Raw genomic sequence first — 18791 nt, forward strand, 5'->3', positions numbered from 1 at the left:
TTGTGAAGCATACCTCATTATTTTCATGAAAATAACATTTTACAATGAATATCTTTAGTGCTTACCAATGAGAAAGGTTAGGGAAGATTAATTCATCATGAAAATATTAATATAATGAACTCCCTTTATATCAGGCAGTATGCAAAATAGCATTATTAAATTATAATAGTTTAAACACATAAAAATTATATTAATCTGAAATAAAATAGTACTTCAGTTTATCTTATAGAAACATTCATTTTGTCTAGTTATAATAATTTGGATACATTATTATAGATAGATGTATTGAATATATAGAATGCTGGTGAAAACAGAGAGAAACGTGACTAGTTATCTCTAATTGTGTTAGGAGAGCTAAAAAATTCAGAACACTTTAAAAATCCATTTTTGGAGTAGCATCAAAGAAGATACAGGAATAAGGACCTACAAAACTTTGGTTTTCTGTAAAAACCTGCAGAAATTGTCCCAATAAACTTTTCTCAACTTTGAAAATTCACCAAAGGCTCACTGAACCCAGGGAGCATTTACAGGCACACCCTGAAATATTGCAGGTTCAGTTCCAGACCACCACTATAAAGTGACTATCACAATATACTGATTCAAATGAATTTTTTGTTTCCCAGAGCATATAAAAGTTATTTACACGGTACTGCAGGTCTAAAAAAAGTACATACCATAATTTTTTTTAAAAATTTGTTGCTAAAAATGTGAACTATCATCTGCATTTTCATCATTTTTTTCTGGTGGTGGATCTTGCCTTAGTGTTATGGTTGCTGACTTATCAGGGAAAGAATGTTTGCTAAAGGTTGGGGTGACTGTAGTAAGTCCTCAAAATAAGACCACAGTGAACTTTGATCCATGAACTGACTCTTCCTTTCATGTATGGCTTCTTTGTTACATGTGATGTTTATGTGAGTGAAATTCAATAGCATTTCACCCACAATAGAACTTCTTTCAAAATTGGATTCAATCCTCTCAAAACCTTCCTGCTGCTTTATCAACTAAGTTTAAGTAATATTCTAAATCCTTTCTTGTTTCAACAATTTCCACAGCATCTTCACCAGGAGTAGAGTCCATAAAAACAAAAAAACAAAACAAAACAAAAAAAAAACTTTCTTTGCTCATCCATAAGAAGCAATTCCTTCTCTGTTCAAGTTTGATTACGAGATTGCAGCAATTCGGTCATACCTGCAGGCTCACTTCTAACTGTAGTTCTCTTGCTATTTCCATTCCATCTGTAGTTTTCCCATCCACTGAAATTTGGAATCTCTCAAAGCCATCCATGAGGGTTGGAATCAACGTCTTCCAAACTCTATGTTGATATTTTACCTCTTTCCATGAATCACAAATGTTCCTAATGGCATCTAGCATCAGTCCTTTGTAGGAGGTTTTCAATTACTTTGCCCAGATTCATCAGAGGAATCACTGTCTATGGCAGCCATAGTCTTATGAAATGTGTTTCTTAAATGATGAGACTTGAAAGTCAAAATTATCCCTTGACCTGAGGGCCACAGAATGGATGCTGTGTTAGCAGGCATACTAACAACATTGACTCCATTGTACATCTCCATCTGAGCTCTTGGGTGACTAGATGTCAATACTTTGAGAGGAATATTTTTTTCCTGAAAAGTAGGCTTCAACTGTATAAAATAGTAAACCACGTTATAAACAGATATGCTGTTGTCCAGCTTTTGTTGTTCCACTGATAGAACACAGGTAGAATAGATTTAGCATAATTATGAAGGGCGCTAGGATTTTCAGAATGGTAAATGAGCATTGGTTTCAGCTTAAAGTCACCAGCTACATTGTTCCTTAACAGGAGAGTCAGCCAGTCCTTTGACACTTCGAAGCAAGGCATTGACTTCTCCTCCTTAGGTATGAAAGTCCTAGATGGCATTTTCTTCTAGTAAAAGGCTGTGTCATCCACACTAAGAACCTGTTGCTTTGTGTAGGCATCTTCATTAATAACCCTAACTTGGTCTTTTGAATAACTTGCTGCAGCTTCTACATCAGTGCTTCCTACTTCATCTTGCATTTATATATTATGGAGATGTCTTCTTTCCTTATACCACATGAACCAGCATCTGCTACCTTCAGACGTTTTCCTCTGCAGTTTGTTTACTTCTCTCATTTCATCAAATTGAGAGTTAGAGACCTCCTCTGGATAAAGATTTGGCTTAAGGGAGTGTTGTGCTGGTTTGATCCTCTCTTCAGACTGTTAGAACTTTCCATATCAGTAATAAGGCTGTTATACTTTCTTATCATTTGTGTGTTCACTGGAGTAGCACTTTTATCTTCCTCCAAAAACTGTTCCTTTGTGTTCACAAGTTGGCTATTTGGCCTAAGAGGCCTAGTTTTCAGCCTATCTCAGCTTTTGAAATGCCTTCCTCACGAAGCTTCCTCATTTCTGACTTTTGATTTAAAGTGAGAGATGTGTGACTCTTACTTTCACTTGAACTCTTAGAGGCCATTATAAGGTTATTAATTGACCTAATTTCAAGATTGTTGTGTTTCAGGGTGTAGAAAGTCTGGAGAAGAGGGAGAGAGGTGGAGAAATAACCCTGATCAATTGAGCATTCAGAACACATATAACACTTACTGATTAAGTTCTCCGTCTTATAGAGGGACACTCTCTGGTGCCCCAAAACAATTTCCATAGTAACATCAAAGCTCACTGATCACAGATCACCATAACAAATATAACAACAGTGAAAATGATTGAAATATTGCAAGAACTACCAACATTTGACAGATACACAAAGTGAGCATATGGCACTGATAGACTGGCTCAATGCAGGGTTGCTGCAAAACTTCAGTGTATTAAAAAAAAAAAAAAAAGTGACACCTGCAAGGCAAAACATGATACAGCAAAGCACAAAAAAAATGGAGTGTGCAGGTAGGTATTCAAGAAAAACAACTGAATCTTGATAAAACAGTTTCCTGGCATTTTATCTTGATCTGGTGAATCTCCCCCAGCAACACAGGGACCCTGAAAGCAGCAGCTCACATTCCCAGGGCAGCCTGCCTACTCCAGGCATCATTTAAACAACTAGTCCTATCTACCTGTTAGATTAGGCTATAATCTAATGATGAGAATTCCCTTCACTCATTTTAGCTTTATTGAAATGTGTGCATCTATGTGTCATTTTTAAGCAAAATATTCTATTAATGAGATTGGCAAATTGTCTTTGTTTTTATTTTGTATTTCAAAACTCAGGTTCTTTTCAATGGGAAAAAAGACTTTTATAAATACTGACACCAAATTGAGTCACATAATCTGGGGATAATGAACCTGTTATTGTTTTAGTCCATTTTATAATACTTAGTGATAAAATATGGTGGCATTCTATGCTTTAAAACAGAATCCTCTTCTAAATTAGTATTTCCCTGTATATGAATTCTCATAAAAGGAACTAGCTTCTAAATCAGTATGAAAAAGTAGTGGAAGAGGTTTCATAGGAAAAAGAGGACCGACTAAAAAGTACTTTATAGGTGAGCACACACCAAATTAGGCACAAAAATTAGTTATCATTATAACTAAAAAATTAACTACATTTTAGTTTCTTGGAAAACTCTTTTCTTGGAAAAAAGCATTGATGAATCAGGAGATAGAAAGAAGATAGGAAAAGATAAGATATAGTATATAGTGTATACAGAATTTTATACCTTGGAGAAGGCACTAATGGGAAATCAGTGGAATACTGAGATATGGAATGGGATCATTTGTGCAGTTATTTTTAAGGATGAAAAGGTAAAAGCCCGTTTCCATGAACTTTCTTTGCAGCAAAACTTCACCTTTAGAAGTTGCTGCACCACAAAAAAAAAAAAAAAAAAAAAAAAAAATGTTCACAAAGAACTCTCCTCAGGATTTACTCTCTATTACTTTTCTGGACTTAAAATGATATTTAGATCCTTGCACATATCAATTTGGGAAATACAAAATCCAGCTTGAGAGGTGATAGCTTGCACATAGCCATTGAAGGTGCCAAATCTTATCCTCCTTCAATCCCACACTTACTCCAGCCCCAGCCTGCTTTATGCCATTACATTTTCCAGAATTTTATATAAATGAAATCATACAGTTTGTATGATTTTTTTGTCTGGTTTCTTTCACACAGCATAAAATTAGTTTTAGTTTTATCCTTGTTACCTTATACATCAGTTATTCATTCTATTTATTACTGAATAATATTTCATTGCTGGCTATACCACCATTTGTATAACTACCCATTCACCTGGTAATGCATACTTGTTGTGTTGTAAGTTTTGATGTATAGCAGATAAAGCTTCTATAAATATTTATGGACAAGTCCTTGTTTTGACATATGCTCTTATTACTTGGGTAAAATCCTGGTTACAGAATAGGTAGAAAATACTGAGGTACATGTTGAACTTTTTGAGAAATTCAATACTATTTTTCTGAGGAGTTGGGCCTTTTGGCATTCACACAAGCTGTGTAAAGAGAATTCCCGGTATGGTCAGTTTTTAGATGTAGGCATTCTAATAGACCAGTTGTGATCTTTCATTGTGGTTTTAATTTGCATTTCTCAAATGACTAATAATGCTGGGCACCTTCTCATGTGCTTACTTGCCATGCATATATCTTCTTTTGTGAAGTGTCTGTTCAAATATGTTGCCCTAAATTAGAAGTTCTTAATTATGATGAAGTCCAATTTATCATATTTTAATGGATCATGCTTTTGCATTATACTTAAGAAATCTTTGCCCAATCTAAAACATAAATTTTCACCTCTGTTTATTCTTAGATTTTGTTTCGTTTTGTTTTATAATATTCTCTCATGTCTGATCCATTTGGTGCTAATGCTTGTTTTAGGAGTGAGGTAGAGATGAAAGTTATTTTTTAAATGAATATCCAATTGTTCCAATGTTTGTTGAAAATATTATTCTTTATCAACCGAGTTGTTTCATGCTCTTATCAAAAAATAAATTGATCATATATGTGTGGATCAATTTCTGGACATTCAATTCTGTTGAGCTGATCTATTTATAGATTTTGACACTAATATCACACCATCTTGCTTACTGTAGTTTTTCAATGTCTTAAAGTCAGGAGTTTAAGTCCTGTAGCTATGCAACTCTTACATGAAATTATTTTAGCTACTCTAGGCTCTTGTCATTTCTGTGTTAAAAAGAAAAAATCAAATTGTCACTGTACTTATATTTGTAGGGCTATTTGGATTTTTTAAAATTTTTTATTTATGAGATACACAGAGAGAGAGGTGGAGACACAGATAGAGGGAGAAGCAGGCTCCCTGCGGGGAGCCTGATGCAGGACTTGATCCCAGGACCCGGTGATCACAACCTGAGCCAAAGGCAGATGCTCAACCTCTGAGATACCCAGGTGCCCTGGGTATTTGGATTTTTACTGTGATTGCTTTGAATCTGTAGCTAAATTTTGGGAAAGTTGACATTTACCAATATTGAGCTTTGAGATCCTTTGACCTGGCATACCTTTCCATTTTTTAGTTTTTTTAAAATTTCTCTCAGAAATAATTTTCGGTGTTTAGTGTATAGATGTTGTATACATTTTATCAGATTTATCCCTAAGTATTTCATAATTTTCAGATGGTATAAGAATGAGAATATTTCTTAAATTCAAGTCCTAGTTTTTCTTTGCTAATATAATAGAGATACAAATGATTTTTATATTGATTTTGTGTTCTTAAGAGTAATAGTAGCTTTAGACATTCAGTTGGGAAATATTCATTTTTCTTGAATTTTCTGGAGAATTTTATGTAGCACTAGGATTATATATTCTTTAAATATTTGGCAAAATTCTCCCATTTATCTAGACCTGAAGTTTAATTTATGTGTAGGTTTTCAACTAAAGTTTACATTCTTTTGAAAGTATAGGACTATTCAGGCCACTTACTTCATTTTGAGTAAGATTTGATTATTTAGATCCTTCTAGAAATACATGCATTTTATTTTAATCTAAGTTGTTGGTGTAAATGTATTATTATTCTTAAAATGTATATTTTAAGAGCTATAGATTTTTCTCAAATACCGTTTACCTAACTCTCCTCAAGTTTGATATGTTGTATTTTCATTTGCAATATGCTCAACAATATTCTGTCACTTTATTTGTGATTTATTTCTTTAGTCATGGTTGTTTTGAGGAATTTTTAATCTCCAGATGTTTTTGAATCTTCCGTACTTCCTTCTCTTTTTAATTTCTAATTTAATATTAATTTAAACATAGAAGATATTTCATGTGATTCCAAATCCTTAAATCTCACTGAGATTTATGTTATTGTTTAACCTGGAACATAATGCCAAAGTATTTATAAAGAATATGCATATACTCTGTTGTTTTGAGATAAAAAATGTTTTTCAAATATCAGTCATGTCAAAATGCTTGACAGTGCTATTCAAGTCTTCTATATTTTACTGGCTTTTTGATTAGTTGTTTTACCAAGTATTAAGATAGTAATATCTAATTCTCCAACTATAATTATTTAAATTTTTTTAGTTCTATTATTTGTTCTATTGTATACTGGGTTTCTACATTCATAATTGCCATATATTAGATATTTAGATATTAGATATTTTTGTCATGAGATGTCTTTTTTTTTCTATATTTCTTGGCCTAAAGATTCTTAGGATTCTTTATTTTTTAAGTTTTAAAAATTTTAATTACAGTATAGTTAACATACAGTGTTAACTTAGTTTCATGTGTACAGTATAGTAATTCAACAATTGTATACATTATTCAGTGCTCATCATGATAAGTCTACTACTCATCAGTCCCCATCACCTATTTTGCCCATTGCCCTACTCATCTCTGGAAACATCTGTTTGTTCTCTATAGTCAAGAAACAAGAATTTTCTTGTTTCTCTTTCTCTGTTCCCTTTGTTCACTTGTTTTGTTTCTTAAATTCCACATATAAATTAGATCATGCTATTTGTATTTCTCTGGCTGGCTTATTTTGCTTAGCATTATACTCACTAGCTCCATTCATGTAGTTGCAAATGGCAAGATTTTATTCTTTCTTATGGCTGAATTATATATATATAATGTATATAATATTTAATATAATATTTAATATAATATATAATCATATATAATATAAAATATAATATAATTATATTATATATACACACATGCATTTTATTTTAATCTAATATTAGATTAATCTATATTATTTCTAATATATATATATATATATTTATATATATATAGGCTCCTTCCATAATTTGGCTGTTGTAAATAATGCTACAATAAATTTTGGGGTGCATTTATCCTTTTGAACTAATGTTTTTGTATTCTTTGAGTAAATATCCAGTAGTGCAATTACTGGTAATAGGAAATTTCCATTTTTAATTTTTTTAATATTTTGATTCTAATTTTCTTAGTGAATCCTGCTCTAATCTTCTACATTCCATCTATTCCTCATTGGTGAAGTTAAAGCATATTTATTCTAGAAAATATAAATTTGGGTCTTGCAAGATTGTGCAAGATTGAAATCCATGAGTAAATGTCTAATGCTAATGATGGAAAATGGAAAAATTGCAGAGTTTCAGGTGATTCTCAAGGTGTTAATCTAGTGAATTCAAATCCACACTTTCTATATGCAGAATGTATATGAAAGTCTTAACTTGGTTGAAGTTAAGCTTGTTGTGACAAGAAGTGTAGAGTGGTATCAATAGCTCAAAATTTCCTGAGTTTGGGTAATCTTGATTTTGAGATTGGAACAAATGAATGGACTCCCATTTACAACAGAAGAGTATCTTCCTTGAGCTTGTATATTTATCACCAAGATCGTATTTCTTGTAAGAGTGCAATTAGTTGCAATTATGTATTTGAAAATCCAAATGAAAATGTATGAATTCAATGATTTATTATTTTAAGTGAAATACATGGAGACAGAATATGTAAGAAAATACATTGTAGCTATATTATCTCATACCTTAATGAACTGGTGAGTACAGATATTTTTCGAAGCAAAGATACCATCAGTTAACTGACATATTTATGTTTTTTTAAAAAAATTTACTCAAATACATTTAAATTCAGACATTCTTATTCTAATGGTGAGAGTATGAATTATTATATTTTGGAGGGTGGTTTTGTATTGTGTATCAAAATATAAATCGCATGTATCATTTGACTCAATAATAATCATTTTTAAAGTGTGTTGTCAACAGAAAATAATTACATGTAATAGAAAAATTAAGGCAAGACAATTGTGACATCAAATAATGGTTATATAAATTTTTACAATCATTCTATGGATTATAATATTAACAATCTCAAATAGTTCTATACATGTGGAAATAAAAGTTCAAAAATAAAACATTCACACACAGGGTGTGTGAGGGGTTTTTTTTCTCAAGTTTTAGGATGATTATCTGTTGAGATGGTTAATCTTTAATGTCCTCTAAAAAAGACATTAGAGCTGAAGGAGAGATGCCACTTTCAAGTTTTATTTTATATATTTTATATGCTTGACTTTTTAATGAACATTATTTAGATGTTATTTGTTAGCTTAAATTTTTTTAATTTTATATATTTTTATTAAAAATAGATATATTTTATATTTTGTAAAATACCAAATAATTCTGAAGTACAGAAAAGGAATACTTGAAACTATTGAACTTGAAGGAGATTAATTCTTTCTAGATTACAGTGCCCACAATCCTCAAAGCAGAAGAATCATGCCATTTACACTAACAAGGAATTGAGAGATAATTTTCTTTTACTATATATGAAAACTTTCTTGATTTGTTAGTTTTTATTTTTTCTAAGAAATAAAATTAGAAATCTAGTGGAAGAATTAATTTGTAAAGCCTCAAAATATATTCTGACAAATTGACATACAGCAGAATGTCATGATAACATTTATAGTTATTTTTAACTACTCAATGAGCAATGACCTATAGTGAAATTTGCATTTTAATTACATAATCTTACCCACTGAGGCATGAGTGAATTTTATACACAGTTTGAACAACAGACAGATTTAGGAGACTAAGATGGGTATGCTTAATATTTGTTTTAATGATTGAAACTAAAATTTTTTGAAAATGAAATTTGTTTGGATTTCTTATGCTCTGTATGATAGTTATTTTGTACCATAGCAAAACAATAAATGCAGCATATGTATCAAAGCATATTAAAGTATAAACCAATATTAATGATTACATAATTAAAAAGCTTAAAAATTTATGATAATGTAATGTTTTAAGATAATTAGAGGTGTTGAGGGACAGTTATTTTCACTAGAGAAAATGATACAGTACATTTATGTTAATAAATATTAAATATCTATGATTATACATAAAAAGAAAGGGATCTAGATGCAGAATAGAACTATGGCTGGAGGACAAAAGACAAAAATAAACACCTATCAGTTAATTCTGACATTTTATTCAAGTAAAGCTTCTTGGGGCTTCTGTGTGGAGAAGCTCTTCCACTATACCTTTCATAAGGGACTTGAAAAGAGGCTGGAGGAGAAAGTATGGACATGCTAAGGGGATGGACAATAGACATCACAGTTTTGAAGGGTGTTAGATTTCTTGTTAGAGATAGAGGAGAAATTGTCATTTCATAAGATCTTTCCAATAACTTCCAATCACTCTGAATAATACCTACAGTCTTTACAAGAAAGCATCATTAGGAGTCCCATCAAGAGACAGAAACCAGACTAGTTATTTGAACAGAAAGAATTTAATGTAAAGAACTAGATATAAAGTATTAAGTAACAGAAAAAGTGTAAGGAGATTACACAAAGGTTATCACAGAGGTAGGAGACAGCATCCCACACATCTAAGGCTGAAAGAAAAAAGGAAAAAGACAGTATGTGAGTCAGGGTACCTTAGAAAAACAGCAACAAAATAATATATATTTTTATTGAGTTATCTATGTATCTCAATGGCATAAATATATAACAACATATAGCTATATATTGAGATATATATAACACAAAACTCTATATATATATATATATAAAACACAAAAATAATCACATATTACATACAATGTAATAAGAAGTAGTTGAAAACAAACAAAAAAACCCTTCTTTATCTTTGCTCTCTTTCTTGTGTCTGTCTATCCATCTATTATCTATCTATCTATCTATCTATCTATCTATCTATCTATCTATCATCTATCATCTATCTATCTACCTATCTATCATCTGTTTACACATAGAGAGAGATTGTAAAGAATTGGCTCATGTGGGTATTGGGTCTGACAAGTCTGAAATCTGTAAGCCAGGTCAGCAGTCGGGAAACTCAGGCAGAATTTCTATGTTACAGTTTTAGACAGAATTTCTTTTTCTCTAAGAATTAAGGTTTTACTCCCTCAATAACTGGGAGAGGCCCACATTATGGAGGGTAACCAGCTTTATTTAAAGTTAACTTATTGTAAATGTCAATCACATTATAAAATAGCTTCACAGGTAGGAATAATTAAAACATAAAAGCTTAGATGGTATTTTAAGCTTTTAAAATGAAATTCAGAAGTCTAGGGAGAAGAGGGTATTGCTTGGCTAGTGTCTCTAAGCTAGAAGAGGGATCCAGTGGAATGGAGCCCAGTGAATCTGGTCATGAAAATGTTGGAAAACCTGTAAACAGGATACAGTTGCTGTTACAGGAGGGCATTGCTGCTGCCCAGGTGAAGAAGCCTTTCTGATGCTCACAGGAAACATGGGCAGGCAGTAAGTCGACCAGCAGTAAATAGGAAGCAGGAGAGAATAAACAACAAAGTCCCTCGTGACCTTGCTATTTCTTTCTTGAGCCCACCTCCTCTGCTTCCCAGAGCACACAATGCTAGAACAATTAGCAAAATTTCATCAGTGTAGTAGACGTGTATCATACTGTGCAGAATGTCAAGATAAGTAAGCTCTCTGAGGACTAGAGCAGGAGTGTTGGCATGCACTTGGGACAAGTTTGTGGCAAATAATGACTTACCACTCAAAATTAATCTTCAACTATTAATTCCCTCCACCATGCAGTTCTAGCTGTGCTGTTTTCTTGCTTCTCATCCAACTTCCCAAGCACACTCCTAACTGAAGGACTGGTCATTTGCTTTTGCTTCTGTCCACATGCCTTTCTGTTAAACACTTAGCTGAGTCACCCGCTTCATTTCAATTTGATCAAATATCATTATTGAGCATATTTTTCCAGAATATTGAAACTAATATAGCAACCCAATCACTCCGTGGTTCTCTATGCCATTCACCTTGTTTTATTTTTTCTGCATGTCACTTATCACTGCATAAAATGATATTATACATACTATACTGTACAAGTGATACCATACTATTCATCTGTTTACTTCTTTATTATACACCTCACCTGAAATAATACAAACTTGTAAGAGTAAGCCTTGTCTGTTCATTGATCTTTCCCTCACAGGTATCACTGTACTTGACATATTGTCAAATCAAAATAAATTTGTTCAATGAGCAAATGAATCTTGGCATACATAACCCAAGTGTCAATGTGACTATGCCAGTAAGCTACAGTAGAACTTCACAATGTGCTCTAAAAAAGGAAAGCAAGGAAAAAACTGAATTTGTGACCCACTGGGAAAGTCAAAGTAATTTAAGAATATAACGCCCATAAAAATCAGGGGTTTTGCTGTTCTTTTATCATTGTACCCAGAGATACTAGAACTAAGTTTGATAGATAGCAACTTCTTATTGATTAAATTAATTAAGAAAAGGTAAAAGCACAGAGAGTAAGTCTTTGTGCTAGGCTGCTATAATGTTTATGTAAAATTATATTTATAACTTCCTGGGTTTTATTATAAAGTTGCAAAAAATCATGAATAACTGGAAAATAGTCAACAGAGAAAAATAACACCACCACAACAATGATAATAGCAACAAAACACCTAAATCTAAAACTAATAATCAGTTGTAAATTATTTCCCATGCATTTCCTTTTTGTAAGCCAAAGAATTTTACTTTTCTATGTGTTCATTTCATGTCATTGCCATTGTTTCATTTCATTGCCATTGGCAGAGGAAGGAGGATAGCCTCTAATGGCAGGAAAAGATAAAGAAATAGGCTCTCCCTTAGAGCTTCTGTAAAGAGTACACCCTGTTGACACCTTGACTTCATTCCAGTGAAACCCATTCCTGACTTTTGGCCTCAAGAGCTATAAGAGAACAAATGTGTGTTATTTTAAGCCACCAAGTTAGAGGTAATTTGTAACAGAGCCATAGGAATGCCATTCATCTGTCAATGAGAAAAGAACTATGAGACACTGAAATTATTTAATAAACAGCAAAATGATTTTGGGTTTATTTTTTAGTGTTTGTGAATTTTTCATTTGTTTTCTGGTTAATACATACACAGGTGACTGCCAATGAATTATACAGTCATATGCTTATAAAATTTCCTACCTTGAGGCAACTGTGACTTGCTTCTAACCTATTGAGTAGCTGGTTAGCAAAAGTTCATCTTATTAGCACACTCTAGAGAGAATTCCCTGCGGACAGCCATATTATGAACATGTGAACAGCCTGTGAAGAGGGCCACTTGGTAGGGGATTGCAGATAGGTTTTAGTATTTGAGATCTCCAGCTGACAAGCAATAAAGAGCCAGGGCTCTCAGTCATAGAGCTACAAGAAACTGAATTCTGCTGCTAACCTAATGAGTTTGGAAGTGGATTCTATCTCAGTCGAGCTCCAGATGAGCACACATCCTGGCTAAGAACTTGACACCAGCCTTTGGAGACTCTGAGCAGAAGAACAGCTAAGCTATGGAGGAATCCTGGCCTAGAGAACTGTGAGCTTATGTAAAGTATATCATTTTAAGTTGCTTACTTCTGGTTAATTTCCCACATCAGCAATGGAAAATTAAAATAGGTTTCTAGTTCATTTTTGGGAGAAACATCTTATCATAGAGAAAAATCTATTAAATGATGAGAAAATGGCATGGATATTATATAGATTTTAAAAATAGCAACCATTTCATGTCTTAAGCATTTTTTCCTATTATGTTCATGGTTGCTATTTTCTCTCTGCTGAGCAAGGAGCCTGATGCAGGACTTAACTCCAGGACCCTGAGATCATGACCTGAGCCAAAGGCAGACACATAAATCAACTGAGCCACTCTGGTGTCCCCATAGTACATAATCTTTTAAATATGCTGTTGAATTCTATTTGCTAGCATTTGAGGATTTTTAAATCTATATTCATCAGGGAGATTGAAATCTTTCTTGTAGATTTTTTATTTAGATTTGATATCAGAGTAATGTTGCCCTCATACAAGAAGTTTGGAAATTTTCCCCTTCTTCATTTTTTGGGGAATAATTGGGAAGTATTAGCATTAATTCTTATTTAAATGTTTAGTAGAATTCACTGGTGAAGCCATGTAGTCCTGGGCTTTTCTCTAATGAGAAGTTTCGATTACTAATTCAATCTCCTTACTACTTATAGGTCTCTTCAGATTTTCTGTTTCTTCAAGATCCAATGTTGGTAGGTTGTGTGTTTCTAAATTTTTTTCATTTAATCTAGGATATCCAATATCTTGGCATACAATCATTTATGGTACTCTCTTATAATCTTTTCTACTTATATAGAATTAATAGCAATGGCCTCTCTTTTATTTCTAATTTTAGTTACTTGGGTTTTTTTCTCTTTTTTCTTAGTCAATCTCACCAAAAATTATTTTTTTAATCTTGAAGAACCAACTCTTGCTTTTATTTGTCAGTTTGCTCTTGTATTTTCTATTTGATTTGTCTCTGCTTTAATCTTTATTATTTTCTTCCTTCTGCTTATTTGAGGTTTATTTTTCTTCAGGGTGTAAAGTTTTGTTTGCAGTGGAATTCAAGAAAAGTGTAAGTTTTGATATTTATTAGAGGATCCATTTTTATAAGGAATTCCTTTACCTATGTTCATCATCTTAAGAGCAACTTTAATGTAATTTATACCTCTTGAGTTCCATAAAATAAGACAATAAGATTATAGTCGATGTGTTAATTTTAACAAGCAAGGCACCTAGTAAATGGCATGCCTCAAATACAACTGTAAGTGAACATAGTTTTCTACAATAAACTTTAAAAATATTTACAGATATAGTTTCCTGTAAAAAACATTTATAACCTAAGATTTATAATTCAAAAATCGTTGAAATTACTAAGTCAAGTATCTCAAGGTTCTTGCCTTTATTAGTAAACAGAATACATAACAAATAATAATTTAAATTAAATTTTATGACAACTTATATGTGAATAATATAAAATATAATAACTTATGTGAATGAAACTTTTATCTTATCTCCTTAAGGCTAGTTGCTAATCCAGTACATTTTTGTGTATATATCATACATTATGTAATTTTTATTAGAGATATTATTTTTCTTAGCATTATAATTTAAAAGTTATACTCAGTTGCTTTATTGTACGCTTTTTCTCATATTCCTTTAAAATCTAAATTTTCATAGTTGTATCAAGGTATATAGATACAATCTTCTATTAACATAAATTTATTTTTTCTATTCTTTACACTTGCAAATATTGATTCAATAAGTAGCATATGTGTGCTTCTTTGTGTGCATTTCTGATCATTTCCTTAAAGAATTCCTTACAAAATTATTGCATCGGTGATTTTCATGACTAGGGTTATATATTTAGTTTTACATCTCAAAATTGCCCTCAAAAATGTTTAAAAAATATTTTTCTACAGCCACATTACAGTGGCCACTAGTACCATTTTAATTTCAGGACCTCACACTAGAATTCATGTATTAACTTTGCTTTTGTGTGACAATTTTTTTTTTTCACTTCTGGCAGAAAATTACTTCTATTTGTGAATAATAGTGAGTAACTCTGATAATCTTATTTGGCAGCTTTCATGTAATGTTTTATCTGCTCACATATCAGGAATTTCTGTTTGTTGTTTGGGTCACTCTGGCCACACATCAACTATAGTCAACTTTGCTAAAATGAGCAAAGTTGCCCAGGAGGTCATTTTAAGTTAGAGGAAGCACAGAGGGAATGTGATACTCTAAATTCTCTGAGAGAATGAGGTCAAGACCAGCTTAAAGAGTTATCACGGTAGTAGTGCTCTTAGAAAACATGATAGTTTTGAGCTAAAATATTCTGAAGCAGTATTGTAACCCCTTTTTTGAATTAAGGGATTCAAAGTCTCAAGCAAGATCTATGTTCTACAACTTGACCCTCCATTTCTTAATATCACCATCTTTCTGTCAGTACTTCATTTCTGCAATATACTTTCACAACAGCCATTTCTTTTATTTGTAAGTTAGTCCTTTCTATTTGTGGAAAGATTATTGTTTAAAACTCTTCTTAAAAATGACACGAAGTCATGTTCCTGGCAATATCCATTCAACTATATCACTGTGTTCTATAGAGAAAACCAAGAAAGGTTACTCTCTACCATGTAAGACATTCAAAGAAGCAAATAACTGTTTCTTCCTCTGTATTTTCTCTTATATTATCTAAAGATACTCAGTTTCTTTACCTGGTTGTTTGTGGGGGTTTTTGGCACTTGTTTTCCAGAACCTTCAACATTTTTATTGAACTTCTTTGAGCATACTTTAATTGGTCAATTTCCCTATTAAAATGTGGTTCCAGAATAATGATAATAATGATGGGCTTTTACTTATATTATCCCACTGAATCCCACATCACATATAAGTGCTTAATTCTATTACCTGACATTTCAAATGGTGACTCTGTTGCTCTTTGGGTGTAAAGGAGCTTGACCAGATTATGTAGCTAGTTGTTGACATGATTAGGTGCTGGACCCCAAAAATGCAACCCTACCCAACTTATTTTATATGCATCATTGCAGATATGGCAGTTCATGTAGATCACAAAGGGTTATTGCTTCTTTTGTAAGCACTATATTAAATGGATATTGTAGACACTGTCTGACAGTGTTATCAAATCATCTACTTATATTGATCTTTCAGGCAACTACTATTTTTAAAAAATATTTCCATCATAGATTACCCCACTCATACTCACATAGTTAACATTCTGAAAGTAGATGAATACTTTCACATTTAATCCTCTTAAATTTCATTGGTTTGTTTCAGTCTGACAAAAAGTATTTGGAGCAGTTTTTCTATTCTGGGGGATTAGCTAGCATTCATGCCACTGCAGTTCTGAGGAGAGTACTTTTTTGTTTTCTCTACATTAGTCATAAAATTATTAAAAATGACCAGAGTTTTCTGATATGTTTGGATGTGATTCATACAGCGAGGAAGGGGACAGAAATACATATTTATTAAATTATTTTTTAGGATGAGCACTGGGTGTTATTCTATATGTTGGCAAATTGAACACCAATAAAAAATAAATTTATAAAAATAAAAAAATATATTTTTTAAAACTTTTAGAAGACAGACGCCTCATACCTGCTTTCCTTCCCAAGGCTACTGTGGCAGAAGGATTACATATACTTCCTTCAGCTATATATATATTTTCAGACTAGTTACATAAGGTGTTCAAAGTCTCTTCTTATAATAGAACTCAAATGTCCTTTTGCCCATCTGAGAACATATGCTTTTTCAGATTATTCTTCTAGATTCAGGAACTTCTTAGATATGTTTTAGGACATTACCACACTTACAAGAATATGTGTGTTAAAAGTTTACTTGCTCAAAACCTTCCGTTACTATGTGGTTTTTGTTAGAGCCTGTTTAAGTATATAAAAAGCATACTGAGAGTATTAATTGTACACTATTGTTAATTGACTATACGTTGAGATAAATAACAAAGATAATAGTTAGATTATGTATTTCAGTTCAAGAAATTAAATAAAACATGTTCCTATATAAGAAAGAACATAATCTTCTGTGTCATTACTTATACTTTATCTATTCGGTCTGTCAGTGAAAAAGAAATGCAAATAAATTTATTTCTCATTACAATTCCCATTAACTTTCCACTATTGATTTTGATGTTTTGTTACTTGTGTACTGATATTACAGATGGCAGATTTTATTATTACAAAGTGTCTTTCTTAGCCTCACTTAATGCTTTTTCCCTGAGTTCTATTTTTTCTAATATGAATACTATCCCTTCCATTTCATTTCATTTGCCTCCTTTTTATTTCCAACTTTTCTGTCACTTTGTTTCACATGATATCTGTAAATATTATTATAGTTGTATATTTCTTAGCATATTAATATGAAAGACATTTTTAATAAAAAATTACTTCATATATGCTAATTACTATTATTTTTTAAAGACTTTATTTATTTATTCATGAGAGACACAGAGAGAGGTAGAGACATAGGCAGAGGGAGAAGCAGGCTCCATGCAGGGAGCCCAATGTGGGACTCAATCCCAGGACCCCAAGATCATGCCCTGACCCAAAGGTAGACACTCAACCACTGAGTCACCCAGGTGTCCTCATTTATGCTAATTAAATAAGCTATGTGTGGTTTAATTCTATAATCATATTTTATCAATTTTAACAAATTATCTTATTTCATACTTCCTATTTGTGCTTTTACTTTAGGTTTACCTTTTATAATCTTCTAATTTATCATCATTTTCCACTTCCTTAGATTTGAGCTATAGAATCTCCAACTTGAAAAATAAGAGAATGTATGCATTCATTCTTCCTTTTTCTTTTCCTAATGTCCCATTGCTTCAATAAATTACTTCTATATCTTTAGTATATTTACTTTCTTATTTCTTGATTTTTTTAGCTTGAATGATGTATTTTGATACCTGGTTATAAAGGATGATAAAGTTAACATAATCATGCTACTGGTGGTTTCCTTTCTCCAACTGCTCCCAACTATTTTAATTTATTTTAATTTCTCCAGCACAATGATTTGCAACATTTAAATCTTCTTTTGTAAAAATAAGTGCCAATTCATGTTTAGTCTTGCTTTTTACTGATAGTATAGTTTCTACTATCCAGTATCAAATTGATTTATTTTCAACTCATCTCATTTCTCTGATTGGAAGAAATTTGCCCTCTTGTATTTTTCTTAAGAAGTGCTCAGAGAAATAATGTTTCCATTTGTTTAAACATGTTCAGAATTTTTAAACTGTGTTCTTTACTCTCAAATACCATGTTCATATTAAAAGAACACTCATATTTTCTTTCTCTCAGAATATTATTCTACTATCTTGTTAAATTTTGTAGTCAAAATGACTGAAACTAAATTGATTTTTTCCCTCCTAGGAGATTTCTTTATTGACCTTGCCTTAGTGACCAAAAGATTCTTTCCTTTTCTTTGGCTTAATAACTTGATTGATAAAAAAAAAAAAATAAAAAAAAATAACTTGATTGATTTTGGCCTCAGTATTCTCTCTCATGTTTCAATTATTCCTGGAAGAGTATGTGTCTATATAGATTCAAATAATCTTATATTTTGCAAAATTTTTCTTTATATACATCTTTATGTATTTTTTTCTTTCAATTACTAACACACTATTATGTCTTGTACATAGTGAAGACACCAGTTTTATTCATATTGGGTGTACTTTACTTCTCTTCTGTGGATATGGTCTAGTGAATCTTTTTACATTCTTCATCTATTTGTTTTGTTCCTCTCATTTACTCAGTCCTATCCTCTATTCTTAATTGAGTTCTCAGCGTGTCTTTTCTAATAGTTTCTTTCAATTTCACCTTCATTCGGTGAATTTTAAAATTTTTGTTCTATTTCTCTTCTGATCTGAAACAGTTCTGTTTCTTCTCCTTTTTGCTTTAGTATCTTTCTTGTGGTCTTTAGTACAGGCTTTGTTTTCTTATATAAGAGGGGTGTTTTTCAAATTCTATAATTTATGCAAATTTTTATCATAATTTAATTTTGTTGCAATATTTC

General features: G+C 31.8%; 1 protein-coding gene across 6 annotated transcripts in view; it reads left to right on the forward strand.

The window, feature by feature from the left end:
- SNTG1 (syntrophin gamma 1) overlaps positions 1-18791 on the forward strand; it is an 818484-nt gene that overhangs the window by 673773 nt on the left and 125920 nt on the right. For 5 of the 6 annotated variants that reach the window (XR_007407164.1, XM_049103928.1, XM_049103927.1 and 2 more), the window contains one exon: positions 13415-13453. The exons of the other annotated variant lie outside the window; for it this stretch is intronic. Coding sequence is in view for 4 of the 5 variants with exons in the window: in XM_049103928.1 (XP_048959885.1) it covers positions 13415-13453 (39 nt within the window). In the remaining variant the exon portion in view is untranslated. The remainder of the gene's footprint in view (positions 1-13414; positions 13454-18791) is intronic. 6 annotated transcript variants of the gene reach the window in all.

This window comes from Canis lupus, chromosome 29, assembly GCF_003254725.2.
Source record: "Canis lupus dingo isolate Sandy chromosome 29, ASM325472v2, whole genome shotgun sequence".
Taxonomy (NCBI): Eukaryota; Metazoa; Chordata; class Mammalia; order Carnivora; family Canidae; genus Canis; species Canis lupus.